The 21,566-nt window shown below is 48.3% G+C and overlaps 1 protein-coding gene across 1 annotated transcript in view; it reads right to left on the bottom strand.

The window, feature by feature from the left end:
* XKR7 (XK related 7) overlaps positions 1 to 13,241 on the bottom strand; it is a 34,382-nt gene extending 21,141 nt beyond the window's left edge. The window contains exon 1 of the mRNA XM_054467144.1: positions 12,658 to 13,241. Coding sequence (XP_054323119.1) covers positions 12,658 to 13,241 — 584 coding nt within the window. The remainder of the gene's footprint in view (positions 1 to 12,657) is intronic.
* Positions 13,242 to 21,566: the final 8,325 nt, after the last annotated feature.

Below are 21,566 nucleotides of genomic sequence, written 5' to 3'. Positions count from 1 at the left end.
CTGGTCTTTATCTTTTTTGTTGTTGTTGTTGTTTTTGAGACAGGGTCTTGCTCTGTTGCCCAAGCTGGAGTGCAGTGGCGCCATCTCAGCTCACTGCAACCCCTGCCCTCTGGGTTCAAGTGATTCTTCTGCCTCAGGGGCATCCCAAGTAGCTGGGACTTCAGGCATGGGCAACTACACCCAGCTGATTTTTGTATTTTTTTTTTTGTAGAGACAGGGTTTCACCATGTTGACAGGGCTGTTCTCAAACTCCTGACCTCAACTGATCACCTCCCTATGCCTCCCAAAGTGCTAGGATTACAGGCATGAGCCACAGCACCCGGCTTTTTTTTTTTTTTTTTTTTTTTTTTTTTGAGACAGGGTCTCACTCTGTTACCCAGGCTGGAGTGCAGTGATGAGAGCACAGCTCACTGCGGCCTCAACCTCCTGGGCTCAAGCAATCCTCCCACCTCAGCCCCCTGAGTAGCTGGGAACATAGGCATATGCCACCATGCCAGGATGTATTTTTTTAAATTTTTAGTAGAGATGAGGTCTCTCTATATTGCCCAGGCTGGTCTCGAACTCCTGAGCTCAGGCAATTCTCCTGCCTTGGCCTCCCAAAGTGCTGGGATTACAGGTGTGAACCACCATGCCCGGCCTGGTCTTTATCTTAAGAGTGATGGAGAGCCATAGGAAGGTTTTAAACAGGGAAGTGACAAGATCAGATACCACTTCTGCATATTAGAGGAAGCATCCTGGCTGTGGGGAACAGATTGCAGGAGGACAAGGGTGAAAGACAGGAGACCAGTTGCCAGGTGAGAGGTAAGGATGGCCCGGACACAAGGGAATAGAGTCTAGAGCCATTAGAGAAATGACTTGCCCAAGGTCACATGGCCAGAAAGCATCAGAGTTGCAGCCCAAACCAGGGCTAGCCAACTCCCCCGTTTCACCATGGGGCATGGGAACCCAAATCTGGTCTATAGGTTCTCTAGGAAACATTGGGTTCCCAGCTGTATAGCCTCCTCACCTGCAATGAAGCCCAGAAGCTTTTGCGGGGGGTTAGGGGGATGGCCCTGAGGCCCCCTCCCCGTCTGCCTACCCCTTAATGTTGAGTGCTCCTGCAAGAATACAAAATAGGACCTTCCTGGGGTTGTCAGCCAAATGAGTCATAAATGTCAGTAAAGAATGTGATTTTACACGTTTGTCTCCCATTTCATGTGGTGCTGGGAGCTGGAGCTGGGCTGTCTCCCTCCTCCTTAGCAGCCCCCTACAGAGTCACAGCACCTCTTTTTTTTTGTTTCGTTTTCTGGGCTAAAGCCAAACATTTCCCAGCCACTAATTTTAGGCCCTAACTGAGAAGCTGAGACCCTCTCCCATCCCACTCACCCTCATCAGCTCCCAGCCAGTGTCCCTCTTTTGCACAGCAGAGGAATGGGCAGCCCCTCTTCAGCAAAGCATTTAGGGACTAGCTTCTTGCCTCCCACACCCCTCACCGTATGAGTGCAGCCAGCTCTCCTCTCCTCTCTGGACCTCAGTTTCCCCATCTGTGAAATGGGTGCAGAGCAGAGACTAAAACCCAGGACCCCATTCTCTAGCCCAAGGCCTTTTGTCCTCCTTTTCTCTCTTTGCTTGATATCCTCATGTGGAGTTGGTATGTCATAAGCCAGTGGGGGAGGGGGTTAGATTCCATCCTCCTGATGGCATCTGAAGGTATCACGGGACCAAGGCAGGGAGAAAACATCACTTCTATCTGCCCCTAGTCTGGGTGTGAGATTCTGCATGGTAGCCAGGGTCTCAAATGCCAATGCTTAAAGGGGCTCAGCTGCTATCATTATGAGGCACTGGGGAACTATGTGGCCTGTCTACAGAGGCAGCCACCTGTCAGTTCCAGCCAACTGATGCCCTGGGAGAATATGAGCCCAACATGGCTGGAGTTTCAATTTTTCAAGAATAGGTGGATATTAGGATATTTATGCAAAAAGAAAAACAAGGGAAAAATCTCAATTTGGAAATGTTCACAAGAAATTAAAGAAATACCATATGAATTTTTAAGAAATTAGGCTGGTGTAGTGGCTTATGCCTGTGATCCCAGCACTTTGGGAGGCCAAGGTGGGAGGATCTCTTGAGCCCAAGAGTTCCAGGCTTCAGTGAGCCATGATTGTGGCACTGCACTCTTGCCTGGGTGGCAGAGTGAAACCTTGTCTCTTTAAAAAAAAAAAAAGAAAAAGAAAAGAAAAAAAGAAATAATTCCATTTTGTAGGTGTGATAGCAGTATTACATATTTTAACAATTTTTTTTTTTTTTTTTTGAGACAGAGTCTCACTTTGTCACTCAGGCTGGAGTACAGTGGTGTGATCTCAGCTCACTGCAACCTCCGCCTCCCAGGTTCAAGCAATTCTCCTGCCTCAGCCTCCTGAGTAGCTAGGACTACAGGCGTATGCCACCATGCCCAGCTAATTTTTGTATTTTTAGTAGAGACGGGGTTTCACCATGTTGACCAGGCTGGTCTTGAACTCCTGACCTCAAGTGATGTTCCCACCTCGGCCTCCCAAAGTGCTGGGATTACAGGCATGAGCCACCATGCCCAGCCACTTAGCGATGTTTTTGAAGTGTATCTTTTTAGAGATGTTTGAGATTTGCTTGAAAATAACACGGAAGGGAAGGAAATGGGGTGGGGCCTGCAACTATGCTCTCCAACACCTACATGTTCAACGCTTGCCATGTATGATTATTTAGATTTTGATTAATTACAAGTAAATAATTACAAGTAAAGAATTTAAAATTTAGTTCTTCAGTCATACTGGCCACACGCCAAGTGCTCTACAGTGGCTACTATATTGGATAGTGCAGATATTGGACATTTTCATGACTGCAGAAAGTTCTACTGGATGGTGCTGCCCTAGATAAAACAAGGTTGGCCAGGAATCAATAATTGTTGAAGAGAGGTGGTAGGGGATCATTATCCCATTTCCTCAACTTTTTCATGTGTTTAAATTTTTCTGTAATAAAAGGTTTTAATAAAAAGTAGGAGAAGAACCAGCACAGTGGCTCACGCCTGCAATCCCAGCACTTTGGGAGGCCAAGGCAGGAGGATCACTTGAGCCCAGGAGTTCAAGACCAGCCTGGGCAATATAGTGAGACCCTGCCTCTACAAAAAAATTGTTTTAAAATTAGCTGGGCATGGTGGTGTGCACCTGTAGTCCTAGCTACTCAGGAGGCTGAGGCAGGAGAATCGCTTGAGTCTGGGAGGCGGAGGCTAGAGTGAACTGAGATCGTGCCACTGCACTTCAGCCTAGGCAACAGAGCATGACCATCTCAAAAAGCAAAAAAAATAAAAAAAAAAAAGTAGGAGAAAAAAATCCTTTGCGGACCAAACCAACACTCTTGAGGCTGGATTTGCCCAAAGGCCACTGATTTGCAACCAGTGGTCTGGTGGTTAAACATCATGGAAGCGAGTATCATAAAGTCCCAAGGATAGAGCTACAGATACTTAGAACTAAGGGGCTTTAGAGATCATCTAGTTTATCCTCCAGACTGAAGCAGGAGTCCCTGCTACAGCATCCCTGCCAAAGTTAGCCAATTCCATCTGGACACCTCTGCTGATGTGGAGTTCACACCCTCGGGAACAGCCTGATTGACAGTGTGTTCTTGCTTCTATTCCAAAAACTGTGCCTCCCTTTACTTTGAGTTCGCATCTGCCCTTACACTATCACTGGAGCCATAGAACAACTCTCCTTCCTCGATAGGGGGTCCGTGGGTGAGAGTTAGGACCCCTTATGCCCCTGTCCTAACCCCATCTTGTTACTAAGCAAGTAGGATGGGCTGTGACTTGGGCCAATAATAATAGTCATTGTAGTAGATGTTTTCTGGGCATACACTATGTGACAAGCCCTGTGCATTTACATTATCTCAAGACATCCTTATAAGAACCTTAAGATGCGGATACTATCACTATCCCCATTTCACAGGTGAGACAGGAGCTGTGGCTGGTGGAGCAACTTCCTCAGGGTCACGCAACTAGGATGTCATGGCTCCTTGATCTGCGCTGGTGCCCCAAGCTCTCAGCTACTCTGCTTTCTTGTCCAAGTCCCAGGAAAACTCACCAGAATTCTGAAGTTACTTTACAGATGGAGTAACTGAACCCTAGGTGGCGAAGTGACTTGTCCAAGATTCTGATCTCAAAGGTTCAATCCAGTTCACACCAACATTTATTGAGTACCTACTGCATACAAGGAACTTGACTTCCTCCATCTCCTAAGTCAGCCACATCTGTATCATTCTGCGAACCCAACCCAGGGTTGTTCCTATTACCTCCTCTTTCCTTAGCCTTAGGCCGTGGACAGTTTTAAAGGCTGTGGATGTAGGCCTAACAGACCTCAGTGCTGTGTCCACAACTGCAGAAAGCCCGCACATTCAGCACCCTGCACTTCATCCACAGAACCAAAGCCTGCTTCATGTTGCATAGACCTCACCAGAGCTGGCTGGGTACAAGACCACCAACAGTAACAGAGGATCCACTCTGGGCTAGTCACCGTGGGAGACAGAGAGAAAAAGGGACAAAGCCTCAACTGCCCAGGGGTTTGTGATCCAGTGGGAAAGCCAGGCAGGTGGGTAGATGATCACAACAGAATGTGATCAGCGCTGTGGGGTAAAGAGGAATGAGTAATTATGCCTGGGGAGGAAGTCTGAGGGGAAGAACCCAGAATGTTAACAGTGGGGACTTTACATTAAAATACCAATTTAAAAATACTTTTCTGGCCAGGTGTGGTGGCTCACGCCTGTAATCCCAGCACTTTGGGAGGCCGAGGCAGATGGATCACCTGAGATCAGGAGTTCGAGACCAGTCTGGTCAATATGGTGAAACCCCGTTTCTACTAAAAATACAAAAATTAGCTGGGTGTGGGGGCGGGCACCTGTAATCCCAGCTACTCGGGAGGCTGAGGCAGGAGAATCGCTTGAACCCGGGAGGCAGAGGTTGCAGTGAGCCGAGATCGAGCCATTGCACTCCAGCCTGGGAGACAGAGCGAGACTCTGTCTCAAAAAAATAAAAATAAAAATAAAAATACTTTTCTGATATTTTTTCTTCTGCTTTTCTAAACGATACATGATTGATTGTTTGTAAGAATACACTTAACTAGCAGAAGACAGTATAGCTTGGTGGTTCCACATGTGGGTTTGGGAGCCTGACCTCATGGCTTCAAACCCTAGCTTTGCAACCTTATGAATTGGAAGGCCACTCTTCTCTGTGCCTCAATTTCCACATCTATAAAATGGGGCCAATAATGCTAGCAAACACTAACTGAGCACCACTATATGCTGAGTACTGTGCAGAGCACATATATATTAATTGAATCAGCCTTCACAATGGAGACCTGGGTAGGGATTGTTACGACGCCCATTTCACAGATGAGAAAGCTGAGGTCCAGAAAGGTTAAGTGACTTGCTCAAAGCCACACAGCTCATATGTGGCAGAGCCAGGGTTTTGGGTCTACAGTTCTTCTTCTTCATCCTCGCAGTCTCTACCTGGCAGGATTGTCAAGAGAAAGGATCGAATCTAAGTCTTAATAAACAGTAAGTATAATAAATTTCATTTTTTATACTGATTTTTAAAAAATAGACAAATCTATACATGCATTTTTTTAGCTAATTAAAAACCAGAGGCAAAATCTTCAAGCAATGCAGGAAATATCTACTTAGTAAGTGGAAATCTCCCCTGACCTCACCCCTCCTGCCCCAAGAGATAATGAGCAGACGGGAATCTCTTTATGCCTTTTCTATATTGCCTGAGGTTTCAACAAGAATGTATAGCTTTTTGATCAACAGACAAAACAGCCAAACATTTTCCACTTTAGAACAATGACTTTTGCCTGGTTGAGCAAGTGGGAGGTGGTTTCTGGGGGGCAGAGGGTAGCATGTGTGGGATTTGTTCAGAGAAAGCTTCTTAGAAGAGATGGCATTTGAGCTCAGCCTGGAAGGACGTGCAGAATTTCACTGGGAGGAGACTGGAAACTGGTGTTGGGTGTTGTTGGAGGAAGGATGCAGGCAGTGGAGAGCAAGGGGGTGCGGAGCAGGTTGTCATGTGGGTAGAGCAGGGAGGAAAGACAAAAGATCAGGGGGCAAAGGGCCTCAAAGCCAGGCTAAAGCACAGGGACTTGCTCCAGGGACAGAGGGGAGCCATCGCTCTGCCTGCAGGTGGAGGCGGGATTGGGGGTTGGGGCTGATAACCGGAGGCTGATAGGATTTCCCAGGGGAGGAATTTGGATGCCCTAACAAAGGCAGGGTGGTGAACAGAGAGGCCAGAGAAGAACCCAACCATCCTCCCTCCTCTCCCCAGGGACCTGCACCCCAGCTGCTGGGTTCAAAGCCATTTCCTGGCAGCCCTCCGCCCTCCCACTCCCCAGAGCTTCTCCTGTGTGGTCTTTATAGATCAAACAGGGGACGCTGGGCCCAACCGCCGCCGCTGTGTCTGTTAGGAGCAGCTCTAATGGTCCATGGCAGCTGGATGGGCAAGGGGAGGAGGCAGGGTGGGGGTGGAGAGCCTCCTGGAGAGGGGTCTCCCAGGAGGTGAGTGGTGAGGCCCAAACTGGAACAACCCTACAAAGGCAGAGCAGGGAGGAACCTCATGGATGGTCACTGAGTTCAGGGGGCTGTAAACAAGTGTCAGCTGTAGGACAGATTATTCAAAACAAAATCTTAGACATGTAACCAACATGTCATAAAAGAGACATTCAGAGATACTTGGGTTAAAATGATGGAGACAGGGCTGTAAAACACAGTTTGAAAATGATGGAATCCAACCCCTGACCTGTTTTACAAATAACAATGGCTAACGATCATTGTTGAGCACTTCCTATGTTCCAGGCGCTGTGCTGAACACTAAACATTATTTAATTTTCTACTACCTCAAGCCCCATGCAATAGGTGCTATTATTAGAGTGTCCATTTAGCAGATGAGAAAATCAAGGCACAGACAAGTCATGCCACTTGTCCCAAATCACAGAAAGTGGCAGTTGCAGGATATGGCTGATTCCAGAGAGTGGATTCTGAACCATTAACTCTGGCCTCAGTGGAGAGACTGAGGACCAAAGAAGGAAAGAGGTCGCATTAGCTCAGCCTGAAGCAGACCCCCACCCCTGTTGCTACAGCTTGATCCAGTCTCCATTGTCTCTCTCCTGCATGTTTGTAGCAACCTCCTCATGCATCTCCAGGCTTACTCTGACTCCCTCCAGTCTATTCTCTCTCTTTTTTATTCTTTTTCTCTTGAGATGGAGCCTTGCTCTGTCACCCAGGCTGGAGTGCAGTGGTGCACTCTCGGCTCACTGCAACCTCCACCTCCCAGGTTCAAGCGATTCTCCTGCCTCTGCCTCCCGAGCAGCTGGGATTACAGGCGCACACCACCATGCCCAGCTAATTTTTGTATTTTTAGTAGAGACGGGGTTTCACCATGTTGGCCAGGATGGTCTCAATCTCTTGACCTCGTGATCCGCCTGCCTCGGCCTCCCAAAGTGCTGGGATTACAAGTGTGAGCCACTGAGCCCAGCTCCTCCAGTCCATTCTCCACCCAGCAGCCAGAGTGGACATTGCAAAACACAAGTCAAGATCATGTTCCTTCTCTGGCCAAATTCTCCTGGGCTCCCCATGTCATGAAGAGTAAAAGCCCTAGTCCTCGCCATGGCCTCTGAGGCCCTGCATGACCTCACCCCTGCCAATCTGTCCACCAGCGTCTCCGGACATGCTCCCCTCACTCTATTTCTGCCACACAGGCCTTCTCCTTGCCCTTCCCTTTTCCTTTGCCTGCAAAACCCTTCCCAAGACCTCTACACAGCTTGTCCTCACCTCATGCAGCCCTTTACCCACATGCCACCTCCTTGGAGAGGTCTACCCTGACCACCCTATCTCAAAGAGCCACACCTCTCCCTGGCACTCCAGTAGCTCCCTGCCCTGTTTCATTTTTTTCCCCATAGCACTTATCACGATCTGGCCCAGGTATTATATATCACATATAATATATATCATAGTTCTTTTTTTATTGGTTCCTTCATTAGGCTGTTGAGCTCCAAGAGGGCAAGGACTTTGTCTTGTTCACCACTCTATTCCCAGCACTTAGAACAGTGCCTGGTATACAGTAGGTGCTTAATAAATGTCTGCTGAATGAATGACTGCAGATTAAATGAATGACTGCTATGTCATTATGGCTTCAAGGGACTTCAGGACCCCCTTGCTGTCCTGCCACGTGCTCTGTGAACAAACCTTTGTTCCACAGGGAGCAAAGCCCAAGCTAATGCACTAATCATTGCCAGCAGCTTCTGTGCATTTAACGATGGAATGAGCCCTTTGCTGAACCCTTACACATTATCTCATTAAACCTTGAAACAACCCAAGAGGCGGGTGGGTACAGTTATGGTCCCTAGTTTACAACAGATGAGAGATTATTTGCCTTGTCAAGGTCACATATAAGAAGTAGTAAAGTCTGGATTTAAACTGAGGACATTTGAATCTAGAGTCTGTGCTCTCAACCGTTATGCCAAGAATGTAGTTTCCCAGAGGGGAAATCCAGAGCCTGATGTTCACTTCCAGTAGGTCACTAACTCATTCCAGAACTTCTCTGTCATATAGGGCTTCTTAGGTGACATAGAGTGCAGTGTCTGGGCCTACGCATAGAGAAGTCATTAGAGGGAGGGCCCCCAAATCCCAATTGCCTAATTTTCTCACCATTTTGGGGTTTCCAGATCCTGAGAGCCTGGCAGGAATCCCATGTCAGATCATCTCCCACTAATTGGCTTAGCAAACCATCCTTATCTGGGTGAAGCTGGGGCCCACTGAGTTCAAGATTAGGAAAAGCAGGATTCATGGCTTACTGCTCTGCTGCCTACAGGGTCAGAGGGGACAGGGTTAGGACTTTAATTGGCTTAAGAACCCTGGGCAGTTTAACAGCTCAGAGAGTTTAAAGGGAAGGGAGGGATGAAGATGCAGGTTGGTGTCCAGGCGACAGCCAGCTTCGTGCCCCGCCAGAGGATCTGTTTGCTGTTCTCTCAGAGGTTCAATCTGTCTGTGCACAAAGACATTGTTCTGGCATCTCCCAAAGTAGCCGGTGTGTGGTGTAAAAGATAGAGCTAGGTTTGGGACTGATCACCTTTCCTCACTTCCTCAGTGGGTGACTTTTGGACAAAGTTCCTTATCTGATAAATGGGTATATCAATAGTCACCAGCGGAGAGGGTTTCAGAGTAACATGAGATCACATGCCTGAAACACTAACACAGGGCCTGTGGGGACACGGTAGGTGTGCAGTGTCTGTGTATGCTTTCTCCTCCCTGCTCTCTTCAGAGCTTCATTTTATGTTTAAATTAGTAATAAAATCTTCTGTGTGAAAAGACCTTATCAATTTGAAGAGCTAAACCAGAGGTTACAAAGAAGACAGGCTAATAAATATGTTTCCTTTGGTTGACACTATTTTTAAACATTTGAATTAGTAGTTAAATTTTGGAGAGTTCACAGAAAAAATCCCAATTTCCCATTTCTCTTGAGAAATCAAGACTGGGTCCATGATTTCTCATGGCATGATCAGCTGGAGCTTCCCTTTTCCTCGGACACTACTTGCCCCCGAATGTCCTCTTGTCTGAAACCCCTCGTATCTTATGGTTTGTTACCTGCCTGGGTCCTCAAAGCATTTGCATTTTTAATTCAGCATTTCACAAGTCTAAGAAGTTGAAAAATATCTTCATGATTATAATTATTTTATTCAGAATTGAGGAAATGGGATCAGGAGGTGAGTGACTGCCTAGCCTCCTAGGTGTGATTCTGGAGGACTCAATCACACATCTCCCTCTTCATTACCCCAGGCCCCACCACTCAGAACATCTGTGGGAACATCTCACATGGTAAGCAAATGTGCTGGGCCAACATTACTTAATTTCTAGGAATGCCAGCCCCTGCAGCTTCTCTATACCTTCTCTGGGTTTTCCCTCCATTTATCCAGGCCCTTAGCCATTTTAGAATCCAAAGATTTTGGGGGCAAGGGCCCAGAGGCTTTTGCTTTGGCAATAGACCCAGAGTCAGAATTTCAGGAATGGGAAACTCTTAAGGTCATCACATTGAATCTCATTTCACACACAGGGAAACTGAGATCCAAAGATGGAAAGAGCCTTGCCCAAGGTCACCCAGCAAACTATAGTTACAAACTAGGATAAAGATGTCAGCCTCCTAACCAGACCACCCCCCAATCCAGCCTTTTCCCCACAATACACACTGTTCCCATCCTCACCTACATAGTTCAACTCTCTGCCCCTCTTTTCACATTCTTATCTCAGTGCAACAGAAGCCCTGACTTTCTATCATACTGGAATCTTGGCATCTCAGATTCATACTTCTTTAAGCTTGAGGGACACTTTAGTGGCAGAATTACAAGGTGGATAAATTGAACTCAGCCTTTAAATGCAGAGAGCCTGGAGTCTCAGCTCTTCAGGTTCCTAGCTGTGTGACCTTGGACAAGGGTGCCCCTCTCTGACCTCCATTCCCTCATCTGTCAAGTAGAAATTATAATGCTAACCACATGACAGGATGATTAGAAGGGGTACAGGAAATAAAGCAGGTAAAAAGGCAACCAGTAGGCTTGGCACAAAGTCAGTGTTTAATAAAATAATTGTTATAGAACTGTAAATTAGGGCTTTCATGTCTAAGTGAAATAGTACAGATATGATCAAAGGGAAGGATGGACAAATTAGAGCACATAGACTCTTTCTAAATTGTTACAGGATTGATACTGCTAGATCCAATTTTTTTAAACGGAAGCTACGACTCTGGGTTTTTAAAATACTATACAAGCCACACAAAACACTTCCACAAGCCACATTCAACCTAAGAGCTATTAGATTGTTATCCCTACAAACTTATCTCATCCCAGCCTCCTCATTTTGCAAATGGGAGATAGTAGAAATAGCTAGTCCTTTTATCCATATCCAAGAAACTATAGAGCTGAGGGGATCCTTAGGAATTCTAGCTACTCCCCTGAGACCCCACACCCATGGCCATTTTTGCCCTATTTGAGGGAAACTCAGTTTATGCTTAACAAAGAAGAGAAGTATTAGATTCTTGTAAGTGGATTCTGAATGGGGGGATAGCCAGTGAGTCGAGGGGCATCTGGCCCACTTTAGGCTGAAGGAAAAGGGGGATGAAGCTTGGCTACCAAGAATAGGAAGTTACCATTTCAGAATCTAAAAATATCTTTCACCATCTGTCCACTCGGGCACAGAATGATAAATGCAGATTAGTTCCTGGATGTAGACATGAATATTTTTATGTGTCACACTAATAATAATAACACCACCTTGTGTGGATAGAGCTCCGCCCCCTTTGTCCCCCAGGGTAAGCTAAGTGGAATATACACATCATCTTGGCAGGAATAGATAGGGAAACAAAGGCAGAGAGATTCGACAACACAACAAGAGTGACACAGCAAGTGAGCAGCTGGGACAAACCCTAGGAGTCCTGTTTTCAACCCTCAGCCCCAAACTGAATCTTCTGAGTTAGGCAGAATGTGTTAACAAGTAGCAGAATAAATATAACAACAGCAGTAATCACCCTTTATATCTCTAGAGTGACTTTTTCCATGCTTTCCCCACACTCTTAAAATGTTACAGTCTGCAGGGCCCTCATGCAGACCTCTCACCTGACCATCCCAACAGGTAAGAATACTGCAATGATAAGACAATGAGATAAGAGGAGTAGGGATTCTCCCTCATTTCACAGAAGAGGAAACTGAGGCTTGGAAGGAGGAAGGCGGCTTGCCTAAGATCATATAGTAAGCAAGTTCATTCTGTTAGAGCACAGAAGGGCCTAAGCTACTAAATAGCAATTCAGATTCAAGAGGAGCCCTAGGTTTAGAATTCCTCCTCTCTCCAGTTAACTCAGTGCAGCAGGCACCCTCAGTCCTGGCAGAGGAAGAAGACTGAAAGTGGGCAGCTTGAACAAAGCCTCAGTTTTGCCTTACCAGTTTGGGATTAAAGGGCAGCCAGTGGCCATCTAATCTCAGATTCAAGACTCCAAATCCCCTTGGCCCTGTTGGAAGGGGAGGACCCTTAGCTAGGGAAGAGGGGGTCATAGGAAGTAGAAGGAGCCTGAAGGATCCCCAGTTGGGTCCAGCATATCTTTCTCCAAAAAGTCCAAGAAGTTTAGGCGGGATATTCATTTAGCTGTCTCAAATTCTGTGACTCTCCTTGCAGGTTGCGAATGAGCTGCAATTCTGAACTGAGGATCTTTGAGAGCAGGAAATGACTTCTGAGATCTTTCCTGAGCCCAGGCTTGGCACTCAGGCAGAGAGGAGTGGGTTATGGCAGAATGGGGCCCTGTGGTCCTGTTTTAAGCTTCACATTTATCTTCATGAGCCCCGGGTCCTCCCCACTCACGCACACCCCTGAGGATCTCTTTCTCTCCTTTCTTGATCCATCCCCTCCCCTCTCAAAGGCCAGGTCAGACCGGGTGGCACTGGGGTTGGTCAGGGCTTGGGGGTAGAGGTCAGGCAGGAGCCGACTGAGAAGAAATTAGAGCTGCAATGGGGTGGGGGGTGGGGAGGTCAGGACAGGAGGGTAGCCCGGAAAGGTCAGATCAGGGCTGGGACGTCAGGTAGCCCTTCGCCACCCCCACTCCTCGGGCTCAGGTCCCTCCACCTGCGCTTCTCCTACCTCCAGACCTGGCCGAGCTGCAGGAGGTGGACGAGGGTCTGCAGCAGCCAGATGCAGAGACGGCAGCAGCGGCGGCGGTAGGCGCTGGCCGAGGAGGGTGCAGGCTGGGGACCCGGCTCGGGGCTGCCTTCTTTGGTCCGGAAGGCGCCGGCGCTGTCCTTGGTGCTGATGGCGGCTCCGCCGGCTACGCTGTCCTTGGTGCTGACGGCGGGTCCCGGGGACCCTGCGGGCTCCGAGTTGTCGTAGACGAACCAGCGGAAGCTCAGCAACTGCACGACCAGCGAGGGCAGGAGCACGAACAGCAAGGTGAGGCTGAAGTAGGTGTGTTTATTCTGCAGGTAGTAGGAGGCCGCCAGCCACAGGTCCGTGGCACCGTCGGAGAAGAACACGAGCAGCGCGCACAGCACCCAGCAGCAGTCCCGCAGCTCGTAGCGCGGCCCCGGGCCGCCCGCCACGACGACCCCCGGGGGCCCGGCCGCCGCCGCCGCCTCCCCGCGCCCGCCAGCACTGCCCCGGGCTCCACCGGCAGCCCCCTCCGGGTCCGGGCCGGCCGAGGCCGCCGCTCCATCCGACTTCGCGGCCATGTTGGCGGAGAGGGAGGCGGGGAGCGACTTCCGGGCGGCAGAGGGGGGTGCGGCGTGGGGAGGACCCTGCGCGGGCGGCTCCTCTTGCTCCTTCTCCTCGTCTTCCTCCTCCCCTCCACTTCAATTATTCATTCTCCTCAGCGCCGCCCCGCCCCGCCCCGCCCCCACCTGCCTGAGCTGCAGCCGGAGGGAGGCAGCCCCCGGGAATGCGGAAGCAGGGGAGGGGGGGCGCACCCCAGGTCACCCTCTCCCTCCTTCCTCGGAGGCCCGGGGCTCCAACCCCATGCTTTCTGTCTCTCATCTTCCCCCGGACTGCACTTCCTTCTTTTTTCTTTATCGCCTCCCCCTTCCCATTCTCTCCACTTCGTTTTTCTCCTGTGTTCACCTCCAGTGGCCTGGGTCTGACGGGGGGTGGGTATGGGTAGGTGGGGGACTTGGAAGAAAGGAGCTGGGGGACTTGGGCGGGCCCCCCAGTAACCCTTTAGCAGTCACTCCATGCTAACGCTCATTTCCAGTTTCCTGAGTGCTCACATATTGTTCCATCCCCTCCTTTGATCTTGAGAGGTCCCCTTTTCTTATTGTCTTCGTTTTGAAGCTGAGAAAGCTGCAGCTCTGAGTTGCTGTCTCTTCCTTACTCTCCCCTTTCCCTCTCTCGGGGACTGCCTTCATCTGGCTACAGCCCTAGTAGAGTAGGGGGAGGGAAGGGGACAACATCCAACATCAAGAGGAAAGGGATGGGAGGAAACACCGGGTGGAGGAAGGAGCAAGTGCAAAGGCCTGGAGGCCTGAGACTGGAGGGCATATCTTCAAGCAAGTCTGGATCTCACATCCAGGGGAGGAGAAAGATGGGGAAGATAGGGCTGCAGAGTTCTGAGGATGAGATCCTAAGGGACCAGAAAGTGGCCTTTATCCAGCAGGCAATGGGGAACCACTGCAGAATTTGAGCAGGGGAGTTATGTGGTCACATCAGGATTTAGAAAGAAGACCCAGCAGCCAGAGTAGAGAAGCGATCACAAGGAAGCAGCCTGGGGCTGGTGAGACCAGAAGGAGATTATAGCAGTAATCTATGAGAGGGGGTGGAGTTCCCACACATCCTGGATACCCCAAGCTCATCTCCCATCTCTGCCTTTGATCAGATTGGATGTATCCAGGCATTTATTATACAAACACCCATATACTAGTGTCTCTTTGCCTGGCACTGTCCAAAACACTACAATTACTAACTCATTCTACCCTCACAATTTGTGAGCTAGCTCCCTTTTTCCTCCCATTTTACAGATGCAGAAACTAAGTCACAGAGAAATTAATTTGTTCAGGGTGACACAATTAGTAGCTAGAGCCAAATTCATGCCCATCATCTGGCTCCAGAATAGGCTTTGCTACCCTTCAAGGGGAGGGAGAGAGGAGGGGCAAAGGGTAGGGGGTGAAGAAAGAGGAGCTGAGGAAGAGAAGTGGGAGAACCAACCTGCCTCAGAGTGGCAGGGAAGAGAGGATGAAAGGAGACAGCTGCCCTGGGTCAGGAAGGAGAAGCCAACTGCAGTCCTGCAGCCTGGCATCCTTTTCATGCCCAGGGACAGTTTTGGCCTCAGCATGCTTAGGAGGTTGAGGTATCAGCTGTTGCCCAAGGCTGAAAACAGAGGGGAAAGAGTTAGGGATTAAGGGAGTTTTCCAGGATGGATTCAAGGCTGACAGTCACCTATTGACAGGCATGTTTAGTGAGCAAGAGTGTTTGTGGGTCGGGCTGGAAGGTCTGAATCCCAGTGTAATTTAGAAAGGAATATCTCTGCTTTTTCTTTCTCTCCCACAACCCTAGGCGGCGAGACTAATGAAGTGCACAGAGCCCTGGATGGTAGTGGGCAGGGTAGAAACTCTGGCCCCAGCCACCCTGAGGGTCCTCAGTCAGTTCTTGTATGTGTCTGGATCTCTTCCTTTTCACTGGTGTCTGGATAGGATACGGCAAAGTTAGAGTTCCACTTTTGGGCCCCATCCAAGTGAAGGCAGCCTCTCTACTTCCCATGATGCTCTATATCCCAGGATTTTCCTATTCAAAGAGGCAGCAGAAGACAGGTTTTTAGGTCTGAGACTCCACAGCCAGGAAATCTGGGTTTAAAACCCATTCCATTCATCGGCCGAGCACGGTGGCTCATGCCTGTAATCCCAGCACTTTGGGAGGCTGAGGCGGGCAGATCACGAGGTCAGGAGTTAGAGACCAGCCTGGCCAACATAGTGAAACCCCGTCTCTACTAAAAATACAAAAATTAGCCGGTCATGGTGGTGCATGCCTGTAGTCCCAGATACTTGGGAGGCTGAGGCAGGAGAATTTCTTGAACCCGGGAAGCGGAGGTTGCAGCGAGCCGAGATCAGACCACTGCACTCCAGCCTGGGCAACAGAGCGAGACTCCATCTCAAAAAACAAAAACAAAAACAAAAACAAAACAAAATAAAAACCCATTCATCTCTTCCTGGCTCCATCACCTTGGGCAAGTCACTTAATTTCTCTTAACTTCAGAGAAAAGTAAAATGAGAGATAACCAGTGCCTTCCTTCTAGGGCTGTGGTGAGGATAATTAAAACTAATTATTAGACTAGGGTGATGTCTCCTGCAGGAAACCCTCCTGGCTCTCCCATCCAGCCATGCCCTGCTCCTTATCTCACAGAGAAGTCTCCCTGACACAACCCTGTTATGAGCTTCCATAATATCTTTGTTTTTTCCTTCTTAATATCAGCACACTGGCAATTTATCTTTGTATGTTTGCCTGTCTGGAATTGCCTGGGAGCTCCATGAGGGTTGGAACAATTCATCTATTTTCTTCACCACCAAATCTCCTTGTGCCCAGTGCTATGCTGGGCACTCAATAGGTATTCTACAAAAATCATTAAGTGAATGAATGAATGAATAAGTGAGTGAGTGATCACCCCTATAAATTCTGAGGCTGGGCATGGTGGCTCATGCCTGTAGCCCAGCACTTTAGGAAGCAGAGGCGGATGGATTGTTCAAGCCCAGGAGTTTGAGAACAGCCTAGGCAATATGGCCCCATCTTTACAAAATATACAAAAATTAGCTGAGTGTGGTGGCATGCACCTGTAGTTCCAGCTATCAGAGAGGCTGAGATGGGAGGATCACTGGAGCCCAGGAAGTTGAGGCTGTAGTGAGCCATGATCATGTTTCTGCATTCCAGCGTGGGTGACAGAGTGAGACACCATCGCAAAAAAAAAAAAAAAAAGAATAGGTTCTATAAGTTCTCTCCATTTTATAAACAAGGTAACTTATTCAGACAAGGGCAGTGACTTATGGAATTATTAAGCCTTTCTGTGTGTCAGGAGCTGTGCTAAGAACTTTACTAATACCATCACATGTTATCCTCAAACCAGCCATTTTTCAGGTAGAAATTGAAATTCAGGGAGGTACTGTCACAAGGCCATTTGTTAGGAAGTAGCAGAGTTGGCATTCAAGAACTCTATGCTAAAAGTTCAGGTGACTTGGGGGAGTGACAAGGAGAAGGATTTGAAGTGTGGATCAGGTATGGGGGTGACCCACCTGTCTGGGGTATTGTACAGGGGACTCTACCCTGAAGGGATTTGGGCTGGTGTGTTCCGAGTGGCCTGCCAGTTCAGAGATTCAGACAAAAACCAATAGGAGTGCACAGAGGTGATGTTCCAGTGGTGGGGGCCAGGGTGGGATCAACTTGGGCAAGCACTCTGCAATAGGATGGAGCGAGGCAAGTTCAAGGGCTGAGAAGAGGCTGAGTCTGTCTGGTGTGGAGACAGAAGGTGGCCACAGCTGGTCAGAACTGGAAAAGTCCTTTGGGATTTCATTTAGCTCTCCAAGCCCCTCTTTCATTTTACAGGCAGGGACTCTGAGGCCCAGAAAGAAGTCCCATATTTTGCAAGTGGCAGGAGCCAATCTGGAAGACTTTCCCTAGTCCCCCACATCCCTGACCTTTGTTGGGAATCACTCTTTATTGTTGCCTAGGCTGGAGTGCAGTGGCGCAATCATGGCTCACTGCAGCCTCAGACTCTTGGACTCCCACCTCGGCCTCCTGAGTAGCTGGGACTATAGGTACATACCACCATGTCCAGCTAGTCTTTAACATTTTTTTGTAAAGACAAATTTCGCTTTGTTGCCCGGTCTGGTCTCAAACTCCTGAGCTCAAGCAATCCTCCCGCCTTGGCCTCCCAAAGTGCTGGGATTACAAGCGTGAACCACTGTGCCTTGCCAGGAATCACTTTTACAAACAGACCTCATCATGTTTCCTTGCTTAGCCTCGCTTTGGGATCCTGCTGAGGGTTCAGCTCTTGCCCACTGCACCCTCTGCTTGAACCAGCTCCTAATAATCTTCCTTTAGTTCCGACTAAAATATTTGCACCTGTGCAAACTATACATGAGACCACTGATACAGCATTGTTTATAAAAGCAAATAGTGGGAATGACCCAAATGCCCATCAGTGGGAGACCAGCTAAATAAATCATGAGACTTCTGACAATGCGATGGCGTGTAGCAGCAAGCTCTCTATGTTCTAATACAGAAAGACCTCCTCAGGGAAAAGCAAGGCAGAGAATAGGGAATGAAGCTAGGTGAAAAGGGGAATAATAATCTATATTTTTATGTGTTTATATATGCATAAAGAAACTTTGGAAATTTACATGAGAAAATAGAGATTACTGAAGGGGGAACTGGGGAGAAGGGCAGGCAAGGATGGGAGGGAGACTTCATGTTATATGCCAATTTATGATTTCTTTTTGGAATCATGTGCATATATTTACTTATTAATGAAATAAAATAATAATAGGGACAGCTGCTACTCAGCTCCTGCTGGGTGTTGTAATTGGGAATGGGTGGTCAGTCTGGTCAGATTTTTTAATTATTCAAGAGAAGTCAGAAATTTGGATTTTACTGTAAAGTTCCTTGATTTTTAAGCATTGGCTCCAACTTTTCTCAAACACTTTTCAGGCCAAATAAAAAAGCCAGCAGGTTAGACGGGGCCTGAGGGTAACCAGCTTTCAGCCTCAGCCCTAATAACTTCCTGGAGTCCTCAGCACCCCAGGTTACTGAACCCCTGTGGGCAGCTACAGGACTGAAAAGTGTCTTGCCCTACTCCTCTTTTGCCACCCTCCAACCCATGCCCCTTGGAGCTGTGATATGTGGGGCTTTTAACTCAAGATCTGGAAGGCAGAGCAGGGTTATGAACTCTCAGATAATTCTCTCCCCCAGGGCCCTGCAGGCATCAAGGCCCAGCTGCTCCTGCCACCCACCCATCTGTCCCTGGGAGGTGGGGACAGGAGCAGGCTGGCAGGGAGGGGTGGGCAGGAGTCCCTGATCTAAGCCTCAGATCACTGGGGCTGTTCAGACCCAGAACCCACGGGGAGAAACCTGGAGATTGTGAGAAAAGAAAAACAGTGTGGCTGGCTCACCTAGTTGATATGTTCTGAGGTCGTTCACCAAATTCCCAAATCCCAAAGCTGCAAAGGCCCTAAAGGAACATCTTGTTCAACTCCCATATTGGACAGATGGGGACATCAATCTCTGCTCCCCACCACACTGCCCCAGGCTTGTCACCTCTCTCCAGGACAACTGGACTGCCCCTGCCTCCTCTCTGGGTTCCCTGCAGCCCCTCTTTCCTCTCCTCATGTTCAATCTCCACCTTCAACCAGAGGGGCCTTTTAAAAAGGGAAATCTCATCAGGTCCCATATCTGCTTAGAACCTCTGACTGCTTCCTGCCTCACTTTGAGCCAAAGTCCTCAGCCCTGTGTACATTCTGTCTCCTGGCCCTTTCTCTGACCTCATCTCCCACTGTCTTTCCCTTGCTCACTCTGTTCCAGCCACACTGTCTCCTTTAACAAGCCAACCTTCTTCCTTCCATGGGGCTTTTGTTCCTGCTTTGCTCCCAGGTATTCACAAGGCTCCTTCTTTCTCCTTTCTAAAATGTTGCCTCTTCAGAGGGATTTTTCTCAATCATTTCTCCCATTCCCCTACGTTCTCTATCCTTTCACTTGCCTGATTTTTCATTCATAGCATTGATCACTACCTGATATTATTATACATATTTATTTGTTTCTTGCCTAAAATGTAAGTTCCATGAAGGCAGCAGTCATGCCTATCTTGTTCACCGCTGTATCCTCAGCACTTAGTGGGGCCCAGCATATAGCAGATGCTCAGTGTGACAGAAAAGGGCACCGCACTACAATTCAGGTAATAGCCAGTCCTGGTTCTGCCATTACCTGCGCAGGTGACCTTGAGCAATTCACCTCGCCTCTGTAGGCCTCAGTTTCCTCATTCAGAAAAACAGGAATCACTAAGACATCTTCAACTCAACAATCCTGGGATGTCTTCTTCATCCCAATGCCTCTTTCTTCCCCATAGAGTCAGAAAGTCCTTTCAATAAACATAATTGTATTTATTTATCTAGTGAATGGTCAATATATTCACATGGTTAAAAACTCAAAGGTACAAAAGGGTCACATTGAAAAGTGTCTCTCCTACCCTATCCTCCAGCCACCAGCTCCCCTTCCCAGTGGCAATCAATGCTATTAATTTCTTGAGTCTGTCTCTCTCTCTCTCTCCCTCTCTGCCTGTCTCTTCTCTCTCTCATCTTCCTATTTGTATACCTACCACCACCATTTTAAAACAAATGATAGCGTAATTATATACAGTCCTATACTCTGTTTTCCCCACATAACAGCATTTTTGGAGACTGCTTCCTATCGGTGCATAGAGGGACCCTTATTCTTTCATGGTATGGCAACATTCCATTGCATGCATACACCACAATCCACTTCATCATTCCCCTAAACCACGGGCAGCTAGGTTTTCTCCAGCCTTTTACAACAATACTTCAGTGAATGACTTTGTGGACATGCCATTTTGGATATCGGTAGAATAAATTTCTAGTGATAGACTTGCTGATTGAATAGCATGTGTGTTTTATAATTTTGATAGATGCCCTCTAAAGGGGCTGTACCAATTTATCCTCCATACACCAACATTGAGTGAGGGTGCTTGTAAAAGGCCTTTTTAAATGGCCTGCAATAAGTCCTCAAGAGTCCTCAAGGTGGGTAAATCACTACACCTTGCTAAGCCTCAGTTTCCTCTTCAATAAAATGGGTACCCTGCTTCATAGGGTGGTGGTGAGGATGAAATGAAATAGTGCATGCAAATAGTGCATGCAAAGTGCTCAGCACAGTTCCTGGCACATAGTAGGGCCTCTATAAAAGTTAGCTATTCTTTCTCTGTCCCCAGGGAGCTCCGTGGGGACGGGGACTTTGTCATGTTCACTGCTATAGCACAGCCTCTGGCTAATAGTGGGCATCCAATAATTATTTATTGAGTGAATGAGTCCACTTTCCAGTTTTACTTTGCTGACCAGGGCTTTCTGTCTAACTTTACAGCCTCTCTTCCCCTTTTTTTCCATTCTCCTTGGACTCCAGACACACTGGTCTTCCCCTGGCTCCCTCCTGCCACAGTGCCTTTGCACTTGCAGTTCCCTCTGGCAGAAGCACTTTCTCTACCCCTGCCCCAACCCCCCACCACCCATAGCCTCTCCATTTGCTTAGTTCATTTCTACTCATCCTTAAATCTTGCTTAAATATCACTTTCTCAAGAAAGCCTCCTCCACCTCCAGTCCCTGATTTAGGGTAGGACCGCCCTCTATATAATTTCACTGGACTCTGAGCTTTTCATTCAAGCATTATCACAATTAGGAGGGTGCATGCATGGTGTCAATCTTGTCCCCATGGCTGAAAGCCTGTGAGGTCCAGGACTGGGCCTGTCCTATGTACCACTGGATCCCAGGGCCTGGCCGAGTGCAGGTACTAATAGCCATTGACCTGAGGGAATAAGTGAGGCCCACATCAACTTACCAGATGGGTGGAGCCGCCTGTGCCCACCCAAGAGAGGGGGAGTCTTGACTGAATGTTTCATCCTCTTTCCAGTGGAACCAGCTACTCCTGAAAGGTTCTGGTTGGTTAAGGGGTAGGGATGAGAGGCAGGAGAGAGGGGAGAAGAAGAGGGAGAGAGAGAAAGGGAGAATGGACCCTTAATTCCCATGATTAGGTCATGGCCTCAGTCATTCGACAGACCTCTCCTGAGCTCCGTCTGAGGGTCCTGAGCACCTTTGAGGAAGCCGATGGAACCCCTGGACTCAATGGGCTCTCGGGCTGGTGAGAAAGCTAAAACCATGAACAACAACAAAAAAACTGCTCTTGTCCAAAACAAGAAAGTATCTGATGCCAGGAGAAAAGGGAACGAAAGTCCCTCTGGGAGAGCTGAGGAAGAGCAACCCTCTTGGTGGCAGGGGTGGGGCAGGGCCTTCTAGGAGGAGGGTCCT

This window comes from Pongo pygmaeus, chromosome 21, assembly GCF_028885625.2.
Source record: "Pongo pygmaeus isolate AG05252 chromosome 21, NHGRI_mPonPyg2-v2.0_pri, whole genome shotgun sequence".
Lineage (NCBI taxonomy): Eukaryota > Metazoa > Chordata > Mammalia > Primates > Hominidae > Pongo > Pongo pygmaeus.
The sequence above is the reverse complement of the archived record's forward strand: the minus strand, read 5'-3'. Positions and strand labels throughout refer to the sequence as shown.